Here is a 19,642-nt window from a genome sequence, read left to right on the forward strand (position 1 = left end):
TGCTGCACGTGGCTCATCCCCTCCGCCGGGTCCTGTCCTCTGCAGGGACTGGAGCAGCCCTGGGCAGTTAAACTCAGGTCTCCCTGCGTTTGGGGTGAGCAGGGACAGCGCTGCACCATGGGGGTGTGGGGAGGAAGGCAGCAGGGTGGGTCTTTGGGGTGTCTGTGGGAGAAGGCAGTGGCCGCTGGCACGGGCGGTGGGTGATGGCAGTGACACCCCCACAGGAGCGGGGCCGGCTCCCCCGTGCTGTGCCTGGGGCTCTGCGGGGAGGCTGCAGGGCCGTGGGCCAAGGGTCCGGGCCAGGCAGGAGCCGGTGTTGGGGCGGAAGGCAGGCCAGGGACAGCGCAGGGTGCCGGGGCGGAGCGTGGCCCTGGCGGGGCAGAGTCCGGCCGAAGCGCTGCGGCTGGAGGCACTAGGGTAGGCCAGGGCCTCTGCTGTGGGGTGCTGGGGGGCACCCCCTGGGGCCAAGAGCTCTCTGTGAAGTGGGAGAAGTTTCTGGGGGCTTGTGTCTGCAGGGCAGCTTGGACTGGGGTTTTGTGGGGAGGGGGATGTTGTGAGGCTCCCCCAGGAGGATCCCACTAGGCTGCGAGTTTGGGGGGTCTCCCTGGGTACTGCTGGGGCAGGGGAAGGCAAAAAGAGCTCCCATATTCAGGGAAGGAGGGGGGAGTCAGGGCCTTCAGGAGTGCCTGGTGCAGTGCCGATTGCTGTGGCGTCAGGTGCTGGCCCCGCGTTCCCGTTGCAATGGCAGCCCCCTGCGGAGAGCAGATCCACCGGGAGGTGCAGGTGAGGGGCGTGGGGCGGGGGGGGGGCCTAGGGGGGGACACCGAGCCCCGGCCGCACCGGGACACCTGCTGCGGTCAGAGGACAGAGCTCGTTTCAGGGCCTGGGTAAAATCGCTCGGCACAGTTGGCTGCTTTGCTCCTGTTTCCCGCAGGAACGGAGGGGCTGAGCAAAGCTGCATTTCCCTGCCCTCATTCCCTGCGCCTCTCTTGGCCAGAGAAGTGGCAGCCGCAGCCTGCAAAGTTCCTGCAAATGACAGTGAAATCCCCTACTGTGCAAACACGTCTGTGCATGCAAGCAAGGGCAGCAGGGGAGGATGGGGGCAAAGTGATGCTTGATGTTAGCCTAATTTTAAGCTGGGTGCAAATCAGAGCACCAGTGCCAGAGGACACCAAGGACGCATACAAGATGAGTGTAGGCATGGTGTGTGGGGAGCTCCCAAGGTTTAGCTTGCCATAGTTCAGTGGCCTCTCTCCTTCCCATATCAGGATTACTATGGCAAAGTGCTGCAGAAGTCAGAGGACCTGAAAACCAACGCTTGTGTCACCTCAGCCAGGCCCCTTCCCAAGGCAGTTAGAGATGCTCTGGAGCGTATCCATGAGGAGGTGGTGGCCAGGTAAATCCCGGGGTCTCCCCTCTGCTGCTGCCTCCCTGTGGGCTGCAGCCCCCTGGACCCCCTGTGCCACGGGGAGACCTCTGCCTGGCTCAGCTCGGCATCTCCCTAGGTACTATGGCTGCGGTCTGGTGATCCCTGAGTGCCTGGCGTCGTGCCAGATCCTGGACCTGGGCAGCGGCAGTGGCAGAGACTGCTACCTGCTGAGCCAGCTGGTCGGGGAGCAGGGCCATGTCACTGGGATAGACATGACCGAGGGCCAGGTACAGTGAGCATCTGGTAATTCCCCTTATCCCCCCAGCATCCTCTCGCCATCATTCCATTCCTTCTCCCAGGTCGAGGTGGCGAAGAAGCATATTGCCTACCACATGGACAAGTTTGGCTACCAAAAGCCAAATGTGGAGTTCCTTCATGGTTACATGGAGAAGCTGGGTGATGCCGGCCTGGCAGATGAGAGCTATGATATTGTCATGTAGGTACCATGCAGGGCTCTGCTACCCCCGGTCCTGCTGCCACCAGTGGCCACAGGCTTAGGTTCAGGTCTGCATCCCACCAGGTTGCTCGCTTCAGGAACGCACGTTAGGAAAGGGAAAATCCTGAGAGGGTGGGCTAGAGCTTGGGAATATAGAAACTGCCCTTTTCATGGTCAAATCAGCATCTCCAAATCCTGCATGAAGTGATGGGACGTGCAGCGGCTGGTGGCTGCACAGCAGCCGGTGGTGCTGTGCGTGTGAGAGGGTGCAAATGAGCCTCAGTCTCCTCCTCCCCAGATCCAACTGTGTGATCAACCTCTCTCCCGACAAGAGGGCCGTGCTGCAGGAGGCCTACCGCGTGCTGAAGGTAACGCCAGGGCCAGCACCCACAGCGGGAGCAGAGCAGTGTTGGGGTGGCCCTGCTCTTGGGGTGCCACTGGGATGCAGCAAATGGGGTCCAGCAAGGTGGGGATGCGGGATGGGTCCAGGGGAGGGTACCTCTGCAGAGAGTCCCAAGCAGGGTAGCATTAGGGGGTGCCCAGTTCTCCCTGTCCCTTTTATCCTGTTGCTTCTTGGGGTCTCCCTGCACTCCTCGCTGCCTCCCAGCCCGGGGGAGAGATGTACTTCAGCGATGTCTACGCCAGCCAGCGCCTGAACGAGGCCGTCCGGAAGCACAGGGTGCTGTGGGGTGCGTAGGGCTCCAGGGTGGTGATGGCATGGGATGGGTGGGGTGGGAGGACTGGACATTTGCCTCCATCACCCATGCCTATGGTCTTGTCCCAGGGGAATGCCTGGCGGGAGCCCTGTACTGGAGAGATCTGTACAGCATCGCTGAGGAGGTGGGGTTCAGCCCCCCGTGCCTGGTCACCGCCAGCCCCATCACCATTGGTAACAAGGAGCTGGAGGACATTGTTGGTGAGGGTCTGACCAGGGAGCGCTGGCTCCAGCTAGCCCTGGGGAGCTGTGCTGGGATCCTCGGCTCTGCCGGTTCCCAGCCCGGTTGCTCACTGCCCAACCCACCAACCTCTTCCTTGCAGGCGACTGCCGCTTTGTCTCTGCAACCTTCCGACTGTTCAAGGTGCCAGGTAGCAGCCGGGCGAGGCCGAGCCAAGTCATCTACAACGGTGGGATCGTGGGACATGAGAGAGAGCTGCTGTTTGACGCCAACTTCACCTTCAAGGTGTCATGGTCTGTAGGGCAGGGGATTGGGCAGAGCTGAGGAAGCAGTGCTGCTCAGCAGCGTCCTCTGTGATTTTGGGGGTAAGCTTTGGTAGTGGGGGTGGTGGGTGCGAGCAGAGGGGCTGTATAAACCAGGGGAGCTGCAAACAGGGAAGGGAAAGAGAGCCAGACCCATGCATTGCATTGGGGTGGAGGTGGCAGCAGGACATCCGTGGTGGCTTCACAAGGGGGTTTGGAGCCAGCTGCTTGGTCATTGTGGGCCTTTTGCAAGGTTTTGGGTCAGGCTGTGCCCCTGCTTTTGCTCCCCTGCCCATCATCTGACTGGGTGGCTGGGGTCACGTATCCTGGACTCCAGCCCTGTGACCACACCTCTGTCCCCAGGAAGGAGAAGTGGTGGATGTGGATGCAGAGATGGCCGCGATCTTGCAGAGCTCTAGGTTTGCGGAGGAGTTCCTCATCCGAGACAGTGGGGCCAACACTGCCACACTGCAGGGCTGCTGTCGCAAGGAAGTGAAGGCTGGTAGCCAGTAGCTCCATGACTGGTTTCAGGGATGGGAACATGGGTGTCCCGTGCCATCAGAGTTGCCCTGGGGTATCAGAGGGGCTATGGCATGACACCAAGAGACCTGAGTCCTTCCGGGCCAGGCAGGAGCCCATGGGGCACTGAGGGTGGCGCTTGGTGCCTGAGTTTGGGCAACTGCACCCCAGCGCAGGTTGTAGTCCTCCGAAGGTGGGGTCTGCTGTAACCACCAGGTGTGAGAGGCCCTTGACCCCCCAAGATGTCCATGGGGGCTGCTGAGGCTGGCGGCTGGACCTGCTTGATGTCTCCCAGTGGGAGATATCCTTCCTCCAAGAGACGGATGGGGAGAGCCTGCCTCAGGGAGGTGATGGGCCATCCCCACGGCTCCTTCCTCCCCTTCGCTCTCCCAGCGCCTCCCAGCTGCTGATAGGAGCTTGGCCCTGGCTGCCAGCCCTGACCCCAAAGCACAAAGCAACTCTATCTGCTGGAAGCCTCTCTTCTCCTCCCCTTGGTGGTCCTTCCAGCCTGCAGATGGGCCAGGAGAGGCCTGGAAGTGGGGGTCATTGGTACACGAGGGAGATAATGCCCTGCAGCTGCGTGTCCCTGAAACACAACCTTGTACTTGGGGAGGGGGAGACATTCTTGGGTCCCTGTCCAAGCAGGAGGCATTTCTCAGATAATAGCAAAGCTGATGTCCCAGAAAAGTTCTTGGCGTCCTCCTCGTGGCATGGAAAAGTAGCTGGACTGACCTGGGGCTGCCCCCATGTTAGCTATCGTAGGGGTCTGCTTGGGACACCCCACTAGCAGGGAGCGAGTGATGGGGACATGCTGCTTTTCCCTCTTGTTCCCCTCTGGCCTGATCCTGCCCCTGGTTGTTCTCTGCCCTCCAGGAGAAGATTTGTGACCCCTTCCAGCTGCTGGAGCGGCCGGCAGCCCCAGGTTCTGCCTGCCGTCCCAGTGGCACCTGTGGCCCCCCGGGGTGCTGCTGAGCAGCGAGTGATGTCCCCGCACCGGCAGATGCCAGTGAGGCAGGAGGATGTGGCCCCAGCAGCATGCAGCTTCCACCGGAGAGCAAATAAATGACTGAGCTTGAAGGCTGTGTGATCGCAAATGGGACCCATGGGGCTCGTGGAGTGCTGTGCTTCCCTGTCGGGTGGTGAGGCAAATTTGTGTCCAGCTGCGGTGAGGACAGGCAGCCATCCCATGGATCCCCTCACTATGGGGCTGGCAGCCTGAGGCAGGCTGAGCCATATGGCTCAGACATGCAAGCAGGGACGGTTTATTTGGGAAAGCACTGTAGGTCCCTGTGCATGGGATGGCAGGTCTGGTGTGGTTTGGCAGCCGCTCTGTGCTGATGTTGAGCCCATGGAGCAGATGGAGACATTTGCAGAAGGGAGCTTGGAAAAGCAGGGTGCGAAAGGAGGCCCTGGTGCTGTGCAGGGCCTGACCCTGTGGCATGCACCCCGTGCATGAGCCTGGCTCCCATGTGAGGTCTTTGGGAGCCCGCAGCCCAGATGCAAATGCCTCTGAGCAGCAAAAGACTCGTCTTTTTTTAGTTCTCTTGATCTCCCCATGCTAACACTCCACATGCAGGGACCCATGAGCATTCAACAGGCAAATTCCATGCAAGCTCCTAGCAGTGGACTGAGTGGCTCAAATAAGGCTGCTGCAAATGATCATCTCCCTGGGATGGTGGGCGAGAAGGACTGGTCACCTCCTGGGGCTCAGCCAGGCCTGCCTTTCCATGAAGAGCTTAACATGGCATATGGGGTGCAGAGGGATGTCCCTGTTACTTGCATTCAGAACAGGGGATGCCCCAAGCGCAGCTCCCCATGCCCTGTCCCGCTTGCAGCCCTACAGCCCCTTCCAGGAGATGGGGATTTCTTTCCCTTCCCTAGTGCATCGCAGCTGAGGTTCATATTTTACCCCGGGCTCCATCTAGTGGGAAAGCCCCAAGTCCCCTGCAAACATCATGCCTGCAGAGTTTTTGCAGGGAAATTGCAGCGATTCTGGAAAGCCAGAAACCTGGCCAGCTGTGTCCCGCAGCAGGCGAGGAGCAGGGAGTGAGAGCTTCAAAGCTGCGGTGGGCAGTGATGGGCTGTGCTCCTGCTGCCCCATCCGAACCCCACAAGCCCCAGCCGGCAGAGGCTGTTTGGGAAAGGTTGGGGGCTGCTGAACAGCAGTGGCGCCTGAGCCTTTGGGTGAGCAGCTGAGCTTAGAAATGAGGGACTGTTTCCACTCCTCCTCATACACTGATTTTCCAGGAGGGACCAAATTTCCCCTCTGCCACTTAAACATCACCTTGCTGTGACGGGGGAAGATGAAGAGCAAAAAATAAAATATTTGGGTTCAAAAAGAAACATGGGCAAGTGGCAAGGATGCTCTGGAGTAGCAGTAGCAGTGGCTGATGAGGGTCCAGCTGGTAAGGAGGCATTTCCAGAACATCTGGAATGAAAAGCATGAGCAGTCAGGTAACACCCGACTGATGCACAGAGACAGGGACTCCAGAAACAGGCATGAAAGGGCCGCGATGTTCAATAGCTGTTCTTGTTCTCTGTTGGAAATGAAGCTGCAGAATACCCTGTCTTGGGTAACATGGCTAGAAAAGGCAGTTTACCATCTGTTTTCAGGGAGATGTGAGACGGTTTCTCCTCATAGGTGAAGCTTTCAAATCCCTGGTAAATGTAGCTCCCAGAAAGAGCTGTTCGATGACAAAGAGCGCTCACTGGGCCTCTGGTGTTAATTCCTGACAAAATTTGGACCATTAAAAAAAATGAGGGTTGTAAAAATAATTCCAAGATTTTGAAGGATGTCCAAGTGGCCCAGACTGCTTAACCTGCCCTCTGCTATCAGCTAAATAAGGGAGCAATTGATTCACAATTTAGAGATTAAACATACAAATATTGGCCATAAATATGGTTTTCTGGCAAGTCGCCTTGCCAGCCTGTCCTTTTGGCTTTGGATGAGACTATGAGTCTGACCTACTGGGCATAGAAAAATTTGTAAGTTGTTGGGTTTAGAGCTATATCATGATTAAAAAGAAGTAATCCTCGGTGTTATCTGGAGCCGACAGGGCATGCATTAACTGGCTTCAGGTATGGCTCCCTGGCAGACCGGACCTGGGGGTGTGGCTGTGACCCAGCAGGCAAGAGGAGCTCTGAAATTGTGTGGAAGGACCTCACTGATGGGACCTCGGGAAGGAGCTGCTGGAAACACAACCAAGATGCTATTTAATCCCCCTTCCACACTGCACACAGCTCTTCCGTGATTACTTACAAAGACTTTTCCTGAACAGCCCATGCCAGGAGGTTTGTGGCAATTAGCTCCTGCTATCAAAGAGAGCCTTCCCAGCATGAACGGAAGAGCAGATGGGGCAGGGGGTCCGACCTGCAAACCCCTTAATTAAAAAGGCATGAGTCCTTGCTGCAGCCTTTCAGCTTGCCTGGGGAGAGGCGCCCACAGCGAAGTCTCCCTTTTTGCGTGCGTATGGAAAAGGCTGCAGCTAAATGCCACTGTGTTTGCATCGTGCTTTTTTTTCCCCAAATTCTCAGCATTTTGGTGAGGAAGCAGCTGAGAGGACCTTTCCTCGCTCCTGACTTTGATTTTAAGCATTAGAGTAGGGGTCCTCAGAAGGGTGTGGATGTGGGGGTGTCTGGTCTGCCTGGCTTTACTTATGCATGCACAGCCTTGGGGTTTTCTGTCCCCCAAGACATGAAAAGAGGAGGTCCTGCAGCCCCATCCTGTGTGAGGAACCCCAAAACAATCTGTCCAACACCCCAGTCTGGGTGTTTTGGTGATTGTAGAGATGTGCCAAATCCCCTTCTCCCAGTGTGAGGCTCTGCAGTATCAGTGCCCTCCCTTTGCGGGCAGGGAGGATGCTGTGAGGGCAGGACAATCCATAAGTTGTGGTGCTCTGATTCACCCTGAGATGGAAGGGAAGTGATTCCTGACCCCCTGCTCACTGTGGTTTGCAGTGAGTCACTGTGGCTCAGGGGCACCTCTTCCCTTCCTGGAGGAGCACACCTGCAGAACTGCTCCAGGGTGAGCTGAATGAGGCTTGGGACCAAGAAGAATTTGTGCCTATGGCCCCAGAGCACTGCACTCTTCTCCCCTGCCGTATTGGATTGTCCCGCGCAAAACTCTACTCTTCCACTTCCAAGCACTTAAATGGAGGGGAGGCTGTTTTACCACCTCCAAAGGGTCATCCTGAACCCAAAATACAGTCTCAGCTGCTGTGAGCCGTACTGGATGCTCCCATGGCTGTTTGTCTGTGGCCACCTGGGATGCCAAACTGCGTCCTGCGCTGCGTGTTGCTTATTGCTGATGGAAAGAGGAGTGATGATGGCTGGACCACGGGGCACTTATTGCCCCAGCTGGGATTGTGGCACAGCAGCCGAGGCCTCGGGAAGAGCCTGGGTCTTGGGCGGTGGGACATAAGCACAGACTGAAATTACAGGTCTTTATCCGATCGGGGCCCGTCAGCCCGCCGTGCACCCACACAGTAAGGGCGAGCTGAGAGGAGCGAAGCGCCTGGGGAGGCTCTGAAGGGCCCTGGTGGGAGCTCCAAGCTCAGCCCCACTCACACCAAGCCTCAGCACCCCGTTCGTCTGATTTGCCGAGGCTGGCGGTGCCCCGGGTGCCTGAGCAAAAGGCAGTGGTGAGAGCGCCTGTGTTTAAGATTTTAACGTTTAATATTTAATTTCGCTCGCAGGAACGACAAAGCCAAGGGACTGTGGGGCGCGGTGCGGGTTGCCGGCGGTGCGGGGGGTGCCCGGTGGTTCGCAGGGTACCCGGCGGGGCGGAGGGTGCCCGGGGCAGGCCCGAGGAGCCCACCGCCCCGCTGCCGGTGGAAGGGCGCAGGCGGAAGGGCGCGGGGATGCGCCTCGCCGGGCTGCGCCGCGCGGGGCCGCCAGGGGGCGCTGCGCGACAGCCGACGGGTGCGGCGGGGGCGAGGGGACGCGGGAGGACGGACGCGGGGCGGCGCACCGGGACCGCTGAGGGGGGGCGGGGAGAGCGGCACGGCCGGGCAGGGGCCGCCGGGGCAAGCGGTCTCGTTCGTCCGTCCGTCCGTCCGTCCGTCCGTCCGTCCTTCTGTCCCGTCCACGGCGCGGAGGCTCGCGAGCCGCCCCGCCGAGCGCCGCACGCGCTGTCCCCCTCCCTCCGGCCGCACCGCACCCCCATTGGTCGCGCCCCTTCGAAGCTCCGCCCCGCCGTCCCCGAGCCCCGCCGCCATTGGCCGCGACCATGCGGCAGGCCCCGCCCCCGCCCGCCTGGCGTACACACCGGAGTCACGCGCCCCCCGGGCCGGGGAGGCGGTGGCGAGCGGCGGGGCGGGGCCGCGCCGCCATTGGCGGCGGGACGGGCGCTGATTGGTGGGGAGCGGCGCCGGGCCCGCCCCCGCGAGGCGGGCGGGGCGGGGCTGGGGGGGCAGCGGCTTGAGGCGGCGCTCGGCTCGGCCCGGCTCGGCAGTCGCCGCCTGTCGGGTCTTGCGGGCAGCTGTGCCCGCCGCCTCGCCCGCCGCCGCCGCGCCGCGCCCGCCTCCGCCGCCACCGCCGCCGCCGGGTGAGCCGGGGCACGCCGCAGGCGCCGCGCGGCGATGCGGGGCCGCGGCGGCGCTGAGCCCTGACTAAAGATGGCCGCGCTGCCCGGTGGGAACATGGCGGGGGGCGGCCGGGGGGCGCGGGTGCTGCTGCTGCTGCTGCTCGGCGGCTGCATGGGCCGGCGGCCCCCGGGTGCCGCCGCCGCCGCGCCGTCCGCCGCTGTCGTCCCCGCTTCGGCGGCGGAGGAGACGGTGATCATCGGCCTGCGGCTGGAGGACACGGACGACGTCTCCTTCATGGAGGGGGGCGCGCTGCGGGTGAGCGAGCGGACGCGGGTGAAGCTGCGGGTCTACGGGCAGAACATCAACAACGAGACCTGGTCGCGCATCGCCTTCACGGAGCACGAGCGGCGGCGGGGCGGGCGAGCGGCGGCGGGGGCGGCGGGGCGCGGCGGCGGGGGCGGCGGCGGGGCGGCGGGCGGCGGCGGCGGCGTCGCCCCGCAGCGCTGCGGCATCCGCACCTCGGACATCATCATCCTGCCGCACATCGTGCTCAACCGCCGCACCTCCGGCATCATCGAGATCGAGATCAAGCCCCTGCGCAAGACGGAGAAGAGCAAGTCCTACTACCTGTGCACCTCCGTCTCGGCCCCCGCCGCCGCCGCCCTGGGGCCCGGGGCCACCGGGGGGCTGGCGGGCGCCGAGGGGCCGGCCGGGCCCCCGCCCTGGGGTGAGACCACCTGGATCTACCATGATGGTGAGGACACCAAGATGATTGTGGGCGAGGAGAAGAAGTTCTTGCTTCCCTTCTGGTTGCAGGTCATCTTCATCTCGCTCCTTCTCTGCCTCTCGGGCATGTTCAGTGGCCTCAACCTGGGCCTCATGGCCCTGGACCCCATGGAGCTGCGCATTGTGCAGAACTGTGGTACGGACAAAGAGAAGAACTATGCCAAGCGCATTGAGCCCGTGAGGCGCCAGGGCAACTACCTGCTCTGCTCTCTCCTACTGGGCAATGTCCTGGTCAACACCACACTTACCATCCTGCTGGATGACATTGCGGGCTCCGGGCTGGTGGCTGTGGTGGTCTCCACCATCGGTATCGTCATCTTCGGCGAGATCGTGCCGCAGGCCATTTGCTCTCGGCACGGCCTGGCCGTGGGCGCCAACACCATCTTCCTCACTAAGTTTTTCATGATGATGACCTTCCCGGCCTCCTATCCCGTCAGCAAGTTGCTGGACTGTGTCCTGGGCCAGGAGATCGGCACGGTCTATAACCGTGAGAAGTTGTTGGAGATGCTGCGGGTCACCGACCCTTATAATGATCTAGTCAAGGAGGAGCTCAACATTATCCAAGGGGCCCTGGAGCTGCGCACCAAGACGGTGGAGGATGTGATGACTCCCCTCCGAGACTGCTTCATGATTGCTGCTGAGGCTGTGCTTGACTTCAACACTATGTCCGAGATCATGGAGAGCGGTTATACCCGCATCCCTGTTTTTGAGGGCGACCGCTCCAACATCGTGGACCTGCTCTTCGTTAAGGACCTGGCTTTTGTGGACCCTGATGACTGCACTCCGCTCAAGACCATCACCCGCTTCTACAACCACCCTCTGCACTTCGTCTTCAACGACACCAAGCTCGATGCCATGCTGGAGGAGTTCAAGAAAGGTGGGCTTGTGCCTGTGGCGGGGGTGTGGGGGTGCCACTCTGTGGCAGTGAGCCTCTGCCTTCCTACAGTGAGCTGGCCCAGGAGGCGAGGGAGCTCTGCAGAGAGGAGGTCTTCTCGGGTTCCTGCTTGCAGAGGGGTTTGGGAAGGTGCATTCGGGATAAAGAGCAGCCTGTGTTTAGGCATCTGCCAGATCTGCCCATTCCCTGGGCCAGAAAGCTGATATGCGGCTGGTATGTGCCCCCGGCCTCTTTTCCCCACTGCACTGGGATGTGTGTGTGGGCATGGTGCCAAGCAAGGTTGTTTTCTTTCTTGCTTTTTCCACTCAACTGTCCATTATAGTGAGAACCGCTGACAGGAATCCACGTCTGTTACTTGGCTGTGTCTTCTGTGTGCTTTTTCAGCTGGCCTGACAGTGAAGAGCGGGTGGGCTGCTCGGGTAGGTCACCCGTATCTTTCAGGCTTAGTGTGTGCACACGTGCTGAGATAAACAAGGCGTTTTAGCTCCATTCATAGGCTCAGCTGGCCGACCTCATCTCTGTGCTCGTGTTCCAGTTATTTTGATTGACTCTTTGATCTTGTAACTCATAAATAGTTTCAGCATCTTAAAATATATTCTAAAGCACCTGTTGATGCGGCACATCAGAGTTACAGGTCTTTTTCCCTAGGCTTCTCTCTGCCCCCAGGACCACAGGCTCAGCAAAAGTGCGAGCCTTTCTACCTCTCCGGTGTCGCATGTGTATTAGTTGCATCAGAATGGGATCGAGGCTTTCCGGCCCTGTCTTAATTGTAGAAGGTGTTGACCTGACAAAAGCCTCTTCGTTCTTATTAGAAGCTTTTGCTTATGAGAAAAGAAAAAACTTTTTTTTGTTTTCCTTTTTAAACCTGATGCTCTCTGCATGCCGAATGATAATAATGCTGCATGACCTGTGCAGAAAAGTGCTTTCAGAGAAATAGTTAAGTGAAATTTCAAACAGATTGGATGTGTGGACTCCTGTGCTTGGAAACTGAAGGCAGTTGCAGTGCCGCGGAGCTGTTCATAGCCGGGGAGATCTGATCAAAGTACTGCTGAGCAGCTCAGTCCCTGGGAGATGATCTGGCTGAAAGAGGAGATCTTTACAGCACTGACCCCACAGTTAGGCTAACGGAGAATATTTGAGTTCACCTTTTATCAACTGCAAAAGTTACCTTGAAAAGAACTTTGTAAATTCGTGAATGGTCTTTCTAGGTAATAAATTTAAATTGCCACTTAAATTTCAGGTGCTGTTTTATCCATATGCTGAGCTTTGACAGCATGGTATTTGATATCTTTCTTCCTGCTTAACTCAGTTTTGGGGATTTGGAGGGTTACCCCACTGGTTTTCTCATCTTTATTTCATCCTCACAGTTAGAGGGTGAACATAATCCTGCTTTTTACTCACCAGTGCAGCAGTAGTTTCCTTCATCTCTTTCTGCCTCTGCATGGTGATGGGGAAATCTTACTCGGGTTCGGAGCTGTTGAAGGAGAGATGAGGGAGGGCCTTCCTCGGCTGTGATTTCTGCACTGCGGGATCTGCAGCTTGGATCTGGGAAACTCAGTTACGTCAATTAACTGCTGGCTGGTTAAGATGGATTTTGCTGCATGTGCAGATGTAGGGTGGTTCTTCTCTCGCACCCCTGTTATTTGGACTCCCAAAAGCATGATGGGTCTCTTAACCTCTAGCGAGCCTTGTGTTTTTTTCTAGTTTTGTTTATAGCAATGTGTCTGAAGAAATTAATATTATGTTGATTGCTTTATTTCCCCTGTCTGAAAGAGATGAAATGCACTCTTGTGTGTTAACGTAGGAGTCTTTTTATTTCGTATCTGGGAGAATTAGGTGCTCATTTTAATCCTGCAAGTGTGGCTAAGCCAAATATGCCTCCTTACAGTTTCTGAAACTTGTGGTTAAAATAGGCTTCTTAAATTCTCCTGGATGGCTGGGAAGGTGCAAGACCAGAGATCGCTTTCCCTGGTAGCCAGAGGACTTCCCTGGCCTGCACTAGAAAACGTCCCAGTAGCACAAGTTTAGGGTGGCTTCCTAACATATGTTTGCTCCTGAGATCGCTGCATCCTGGAATAGTCTCTGTAGTTGTGAATTAATTCAGAGTGGTTTAATCATCCTTAAATGTTTACTCAGAATAGCTGTGTTGGTTGGTCTGTTTTGACAAGCCCTGGTGTTAGGACCAGCTCTGTCCTAACTGGTTTCTCTTTAAAAAGTGCAGATATGGTGGAAATAAATGGCTTCCTTTGTGTCCTTTGAAATGAATGTAAATAACTGATAGCTTGCTTGATCTGGCATAGTGCAGTGTCTTTTGCAAGAGTACTTCAAACTTTTTTTTTCTTCAGAGCAACCTTGCCAAATTCCCGTGAGAATGTACAAATTAAGGGTGAGAATCAAATTGCATGTTAGTCTCTGGTAGAGTGTTGAAAATAAATAAGCTTACAGTTTTTAATCATTCCCTTCCAACCGCATTGACTTTCTGCCACAGTAGGCTTGTTTCAAACTCCTCTGTGTGTGCGTGTGTGTGTGTATATATATGTATATTCTCTGCGCCCCCAGTCCCTACTACCACCATTTGGTGCAATGGGCAGCTCATGTGGTAGTGCTGTCAGTTGAATACTTTAATCGGTTTAAGGAGAGGGGCTTGTTTGCTTTTCTTTTTTTTTAAGAAGTTTAGTAATTAGCTGGGTAGGTAGGGTACTGAAGCTCACTTTTTGGGCAGGAGCAAAACATACTTAACCTAAACACAGAATGAAGGCTTAGGAGGATGAGATTAAAAGCCAAGCATGGCAGGACATACGTCCTTATGCTGTTATAGAAGATGAAATGGATAGTTCTGTACTTGTTTTGGTGCTTAGGCTGAACAGCTGGAGGATTTGGTGGTGGGCCTATTAATGTTCTTTGCCCACAATTGCAAAATAAGTATCTGTTTCACTTCTATGCTGCCAGGCAGGAAACTTAAAATTAAGAAAGAGCTGCAGCACATTACTACTTCTGTGTTGCTCTAATCTCTTAAAGTGTGAATAAACATGATATCTGAAGCAGCCTGCAAAAAAGCTTCTCTTCTAAAAAGCATTGTTTACTTACAGATAAATAGCTTTTGAAAGAGGGGCAATTTTCTATTCCCTTTGACAGACCTTAAACCTCTATCAGCACTGGCAAATCTGTTTGCCAACAAATTGAGCAGACTGAGTGCTTAACTTATTTAAATTTCATCATTCAAATTTAATGCAAGGAAATATAAGATACCCTTTTTACTGGTCTAGGAAATGGCCTGCCTGACTTTGTTCGGCGCAAAGAGAAATCCTATTTGAAGTAAGTCCACTCCCAGCTGATCTGATGCTGGCCATTGCTGTGAAGGGGAGCAAGACCTTACCTGTTCCAGAATGGATTTATATCCCGGCTCCTAAGCTGCAGCAGGGAGTGAATGAGCAACAGAGTCATCTTCGGAAAGAATCTAGTGAACTGTCTCCACAGGTCCACTGGTTATTTTTCTTGTTGACAAGTGTGGGGACTTGCCTTTTTTTTTCCTTCTTTTTTTTTCCCCTTTTTGACAGTTTTCTTAGGTCTCTCTGCTCAAACGCTCTCTGGCACTTGGTCTTGGTGTTTTTCACAGGCAGATCTCTGCATGTGTGATCCTAAGTCCAAAGCGTTCTATTTCTAGCTCCCTGCCTGCCAGAGCTACAAGAATTCAGCTTGAAAAGCCTCATGTTGTAATACTAATATTTTAAGATTGGCCCACTTTCTACAAGGCATTGTACGGCTGCTTTCCTTGTGGCCTGATGGCTTCGGAGGGCAGCAGTTTCTCAATCAGAGTCCTCCTTATCTGGGGACTTTGAGTCATATGTTTTGATCTTATTTTTATCTGTCTCCACTATTATACTAAAGATCAGAGTTAACAGCCTGTTACAAAGAAGTCATAGTAACTGTGCAGCAGTTCTGAGCTCTTGTTTTCTGAATCACATGGCAGCCTTGAGACAATTATTAGATTCCTTAATAAAATCATTGCCAACTGGACCTTAAAAGATTTTTGTTTCCTAAAAACCTTATCAGATTTAACTTGATGATCTTCTCTTCATGCTCTGTTGGTCTTGTGTTCTTTGTTTTTAATAGTGTATATGTTTGGTGGCTATATTTAGTGTGGACATAGGATGTGGGAAAAAACTGTTCATTTCTCTTCTAGTTCCTTACTGCCCCCCTCCCCCAAGAAAACTAAGCCCCAGCAACCTGAAACCGAAAACCCTTACTTTTGAGGGAGCAGAGAAGAATACCTAGACCTAATTACTCTTCTTTTGAGCACATAGATCCTCTTTTTGGAAGCAGGTAGGACAGCAAGTGATTCGTAGCCCAGGGACCCAAAGTTCTGCATTACTGTTGCCAGTCTCAGGTTTTTTTCCACTGTTATTAGGTCACTTACCTTTCTCGTACAGCTCTAACCCAGACTTGTAGGTTGCTTCTTTCCTGGTCCCTTTCAGGTTTTATGGGTTCCCATCCTGCTGAATCTGAGTCCAGACTTCTGATGAATAACCTTTATTTAATGTGAATGCTTTCTTTCTAGTTCATCTAACAAGTTGTCTGTCTCCTGAGCCATTTTTTGTGTGTAAGCCTGTGACTGCAGCATTACGAGAAACTGGAAGAAACTACATAAATCCCTCCTGGGATTATTAAAGGCATGTAAAACTCCTTCTTGGAAAACAATATAATTTTCAAGGCTGCTTAGCTAACAAAAGACACCTCCTCTGATCCTTTCGGGGAAATTCATAAACAGGGAAGAGTGTTGAGAAGGAGACTTTTTTGTGTGAAGAGAGTAGGGGAGTGGTAGGTTGGGAGGGAATTTGCCACCAAGATACAGAAGACTTAGCGTGATATGCCTGCAGATTTGTTCCCTGAACAAAAATTGCATGTGGGGGTTGCCTCATGACAAACTGTTTCTTGGCTGTCTGACAGCGTAGCACCCGCAGGTACTGCGCTGTCAAGAGGTTTGCTGGCCTTGCAGAGCTCCTGGGGGATGTGTGCTCGTTCCACTGGAGAGGAGCGGATGTGGGTTACTGCAGGGAGCCCTCTTGCTGGTACACTGAGGAGGGGGAGCGTCAAGGGGAATGCATTGGAGAACAGCACCAGTTCTTCCTGGGCTCCCTGCCGTGAAGCTTTTTTAGGGACCAGGAGAAGAAGAGACACTGCTGGAGAGCAGCAGTGCTTCTTCACCCTGGCCTTGGTGAGGAGCCCAGCTGGAGGCTCTGTTCTGCTTTCTTTTCAGAAAGAACCATGTGGTTCAGGTGGTTGGCAGAGAGAGGAGTAAGTGAATTAAATGTCTTGAGCAGTAGAGGTTTGAATCTGATGCTTGTTTTGGGTATGATTCCTGGACTGTGTTTTAACCAATTGCTAGCAACTCTTGTCATTCAACAAAGACAAGAAGTTGCCTTTTCCTCTCCTCAGCTGTTTGCTAAGTTAGCAAATGCTTTCCTGCACTGAAGCTGATGGGAGTGAATTCCACCACAAGTGAACCGCTTCTGCTTTCTCTGTGTCTGTAAAGGTTATCTGTAATAGGTATAGATGTAAACTTTAGGTCAGTCTGTGCAGCCAGCAGCATTTCATGGCCAGTTTTGGGGTAGAATAGAAAGAAGAGGCAGAATGTCAACCCTGAGCAAATTCAGTAGTGCAGGAAAATGATCAGGTAGTTTAACCATTGCAGTATTTTTCCAGGGCTGAGATTTTTTTCAGTTTTGGTATTTCTCTGCTGGCATGAAATTCTGAGGAGTGGATCATTTTCTCGGTGGACTTCAGTGGACTTGAAGGGTGTAAGAACAATGACAGTGAATCCTCTGCAGTAGTATGTGTCTGATGATGGCTGTGGCTGCTTAGAGAAAGTATTAGAAAAGAACAAATTTATTTTGTTCCCCACAGAAGCTTACTGATCTGATTAGTCTGTGATTCAAGAAGTTCTGGAACTAAAGATACTGTCTTTCTTAAATAGCCCTAGCTGCTTATTTCTTTCTGCAGGTGTGTCGAATCATAGAATCATTAAGGTTGGAAAAGACCTCTAGGATAATCGAGTCCAACTGTCAACCCAACAATACCATGTCTCCTAAACCATGCCCTGAAGTGCCATGTCTACACCTTTGTCAGCTCTTGGACATAGACAAGCAGCAATAGTGAGTTATCTCCTGTCAGTAGCTTTGTAGTGCTAGTGGCAGAAAGAGGTGGATCTCCAGGTTGAGTTTCTGACTGTGACTTCTATATGAAGCCATCCAAAGGTAGCTTTTGTTTTGACAGGCTTTGATACCACTCTAACTGGTAGTTGAGGAAATGAGGGAGCTAGTTGCCTCACACTTCAAAAATGTTACAAGCCCCAGTCCCCTCCCTTTATTGAAGGAATCATTATAGTGAGTGGGGGTGTTGCAGGGTTACTGGGTTACTTAGCTTGGAGCATCAATGCCATTAAACTGGTGACAAGATCTACTTGTCATCTTGGTGTAGACTAGTGTCAGATTTTGTCTTGCTCACTTGGAGGGCAGACATTCTAGTGCACAATAACTAAGACCTGGAGAATTTGAAATCTCACTACCTCACCTCTTCTAAACACTTTGCAATGTATGCTTAACATTAAGAGTCCTAAGTCAGTTTTACAGCTGCTTTGGCACTGTCAAGTAGGGCTAGAATGAAAAGAGTGGCAGTCCCTCCAAATTTCACTAATGGAACTTGTAAAACTAGCCCTCAACACAAGAGTAGTCCAGTACTCTGAGCCATACCCTGGTGAGCATGACCTGGCACTCTTGTTAATTTGACAAGGTCCTGAAATACAGCCTACCAGCGACAAATAGGAGAGTAAATACTTGATGCTAATGAGCTACAGCCAGTGGTACATGGCTAACAGTCCCAGATCAGGTGGCTGATCCAGCCTGGCTCCGGCCAAGGTCACTGAGTCATTTCAGGACTATCTAGTGATGGGTTTTTGTTTCACTTCTCAACAGTATATAATCATAGAAAAAGAGATGCATAAATCTGTCATTTAACTTCTGCTGGGATCCACCTTTTCCCTTGGCCTAGAAATCAGCATGGCCCAATATTTGCTGACAGAAGCAGCTATGCTGGGAATAAACTAGGGCTAAGTGTTATGGTATACAAACCATCTGTGAGAAGGGTATGAAAAGTAAAGCTGGTTAAGGAACAATCAGGGGAAGAGATGACCTAGCCAACTCAGTGTAGGTCTTCTTACAGAGAGGTAGGTGTAGGGAAGAGAAAGGGATGGCCTGGAATAGGTGAGTCGAGAAGCCCCTTGGTGTTTTAAATGGCTTCTTGTACAACATGGAGTAATGAAGTTCTGATTCTTCAAAACATTGTTACGAGTTGAGGCAGAGAAACTAAGGTCTACTAAAAGATTTCCCATAGCTTCTTTAAAAAAAAAAACAAAACAAACCCCCCCCCCCCCCCCCCAAATCCCCCACTATTATTATGACTCCAGGACATGCAGCTGTATTGTGCCTTTCACAAAGTGGACTTGGAGGAGACATGCCACTAATTGACCCTCCAACTTGAAACATAAAATTGCAATATCAGAAGGAAAGATGGCAGAGAAATCCATCGTGCTTGGAGAGGAACTGGATATTCTTTTGAACATGTGCCGGATGTGCTTAACACAGTGGCCAGCTCAGCCATTCCTGGTCCCCAGTAACAGACACTTTTGATTCTTTCCAAACTTGTCTCCAGTAACTCTTTCCTTTTTATGTTCTCCTCTATTCAAAAGTGCTGTCTTCCCTGTTTATGGCTTGCTCTGTAGTAGCTTTCCACTCTGGAGGGTCATGAGTAGGGGCCCTTGGAGACTTTCAAGCCATGGTTCTTGTGTTTTGTGTTAAAATTGCTGGGGAGCCTTCCAGAATTTTGGCAGGCAACCAGTTTTCACTGAAGAGAAGAAGGGCTTTCAGGATTTGCCACACTTCTGTGTTGTCTATGGGACATCATATGGGCTGTCTGCCTTTGACTGTGTTTAGTACACAACCTGTAAATTCAAGGGATGTTTCTTTGGGTTGGCTGGCATGTTGGAAATTAGGATTCTTCCATGGGTGTTTGTGGTTATTTTTGTGATTTAAAGACATGAGTCCGTCTTGCTCGTTACTTCCTGGTGATGATATCTGCTTGAAAGGACTAGTGAAAGAATACTAGAAAAGCAACTTGTCTTGTAACCAACTTGTCTTAAAATACCCAAGCCCTAGATTGAACAGGAACCTCAAAGCTAAGAAAGCTTGTGTGAATGGTACTTGTGTGTTGTCTTTTTGTATTGAAGCATTTTGCTTGTAAATTGTTGAGTATAATAATTTCAGTGTTTAAATATGAAGCAACAGCCCTTCTCATCAAGGAATTGTACTTTGAAAGGCAGAGTTAAGTGTGATGCCTGTCAATCTGGGAACTGAAACCTGATGATTATTGAGTCTTCAAGAGTTATAAGTTAATGCGATTCTGCTGCAGTTACTAATTAACTAAGCAAGAGTTTTGCTCCAGCCAAAGGAGCTGGGGCCAGAAGATGAGCACATACATTTAGTACAAAAGATCTGTATAGTTTTGTTTTCTGTAATGCTTTCCGTTGGGATTGCACCATTCTTTTGCTGGCAGATCTAAAAGGATCTGCTTTTCAAATGAGAGTGGTGTTGTAACATTGTTCTCTGCAGGGCGGACGATGCCATCAAGACCGGGCTCCTACTTGCTTGAGGTTCTCTCCCACAGCAAGTGTGAATGAAATGTGGAGGGTTTTTTTTATAGTGAATTTTTGGTGGTGGTGTAATCTCTTAGAGTGGTATGATGGAGCTATCCATGACTGTTAATCTTTGTGGAGGTAAGCAGGGCTTTATTTTTCCCTACT

At 52.9% G+C, this 19,642-nt stretch overlaps 2 protein-coding genes across 6 annotated transcripts in view; both read left to right on the top strand.

Moving 5' to 3' along the window:
* The first annotated feature begins 338 nt into the window (after window positions 1-338).
* AS3MT (arsenite methyltransferase) lies at window positions 339-4,659 on the top strand. 2 transcript variants are annotated; one of them, XM_075108092.1, is made up of 11 exons: window positions 339-417; window positions 717-783; window positions 1,269-1,396; window positions 1,506-1,656; window positions 1,729-1,865; window positions 2,164-2,233; window positions 2,473-2,554; window positions 2,650-2,781; window positions 2,904-3,046; window positions 3,427-3,565; window positions 4,456-4,659. In XM_075108092.1, exons 2-11 carry the CDS (start codon window positions 742-744, stop codon window positions 4,467-4,469), a joined length of 1,038 nt encoding a protein of 345 aa, XP_074964193.1. In that variant the 5' UTR covers window positions 339-417; window positions 717-741; the 3' UTR covers window positions 4,470-4,659. The 2 variants fall into 2 exon arrangements, with proteins under 2 accessions (XP_074964193.1, XP_074964195.1); XM_075108094.1 differs by lacking the exon at window positions 339-417 and having other exon boundaries at window positions 650-783; window positions 3,427-3,561; window positions 4,456-4,644.
* A 4,445-nt stretch (window positions 4,660-9,104) lies between these two features.
* The window catches only part of CNNM2 (cyclin and CBS domain divalent metal cation transport mediator 2), a 122,832-nt gene continuing 112,294 nt past the window's right edge, over window positions 9,105-19,642 (top strand). For all 4 annotated transcript variants that reach the window (XR_012662779.1, XR_012662780.1, XM_075107260.1 and 1 more), the window contains exon 1: window positions 9,105-10,770. Coding sequence is in view for 2 of the 4 variants with exons in the window: in XM_075107260.1 (XP_074963361.1) it covers window positions 9,198-10,770 (1,573 nt within the window). In the remaining 2 variants the exon portion in view is untranslated. The remainder of the gene's footprint in view (window positions 10,771-19,642) is intronic.

The sequence above is a fragment of the Phalacrocorax aristotelis genome, chromosome 12 (assembly GCF_949628215.1).
Source record: "Phalacrocorax aristotelis chromosome 12, bGulAri2.1, whole genome shotgun sequence".
Taxonomy (NCBI): domain Eukaryota; kingdom Metazoa; phylum Chordata; class Aves; order Suliformes; family Phalacrocoracidae; genus Phalacrocorax; species Phalacrocorax aristotelis.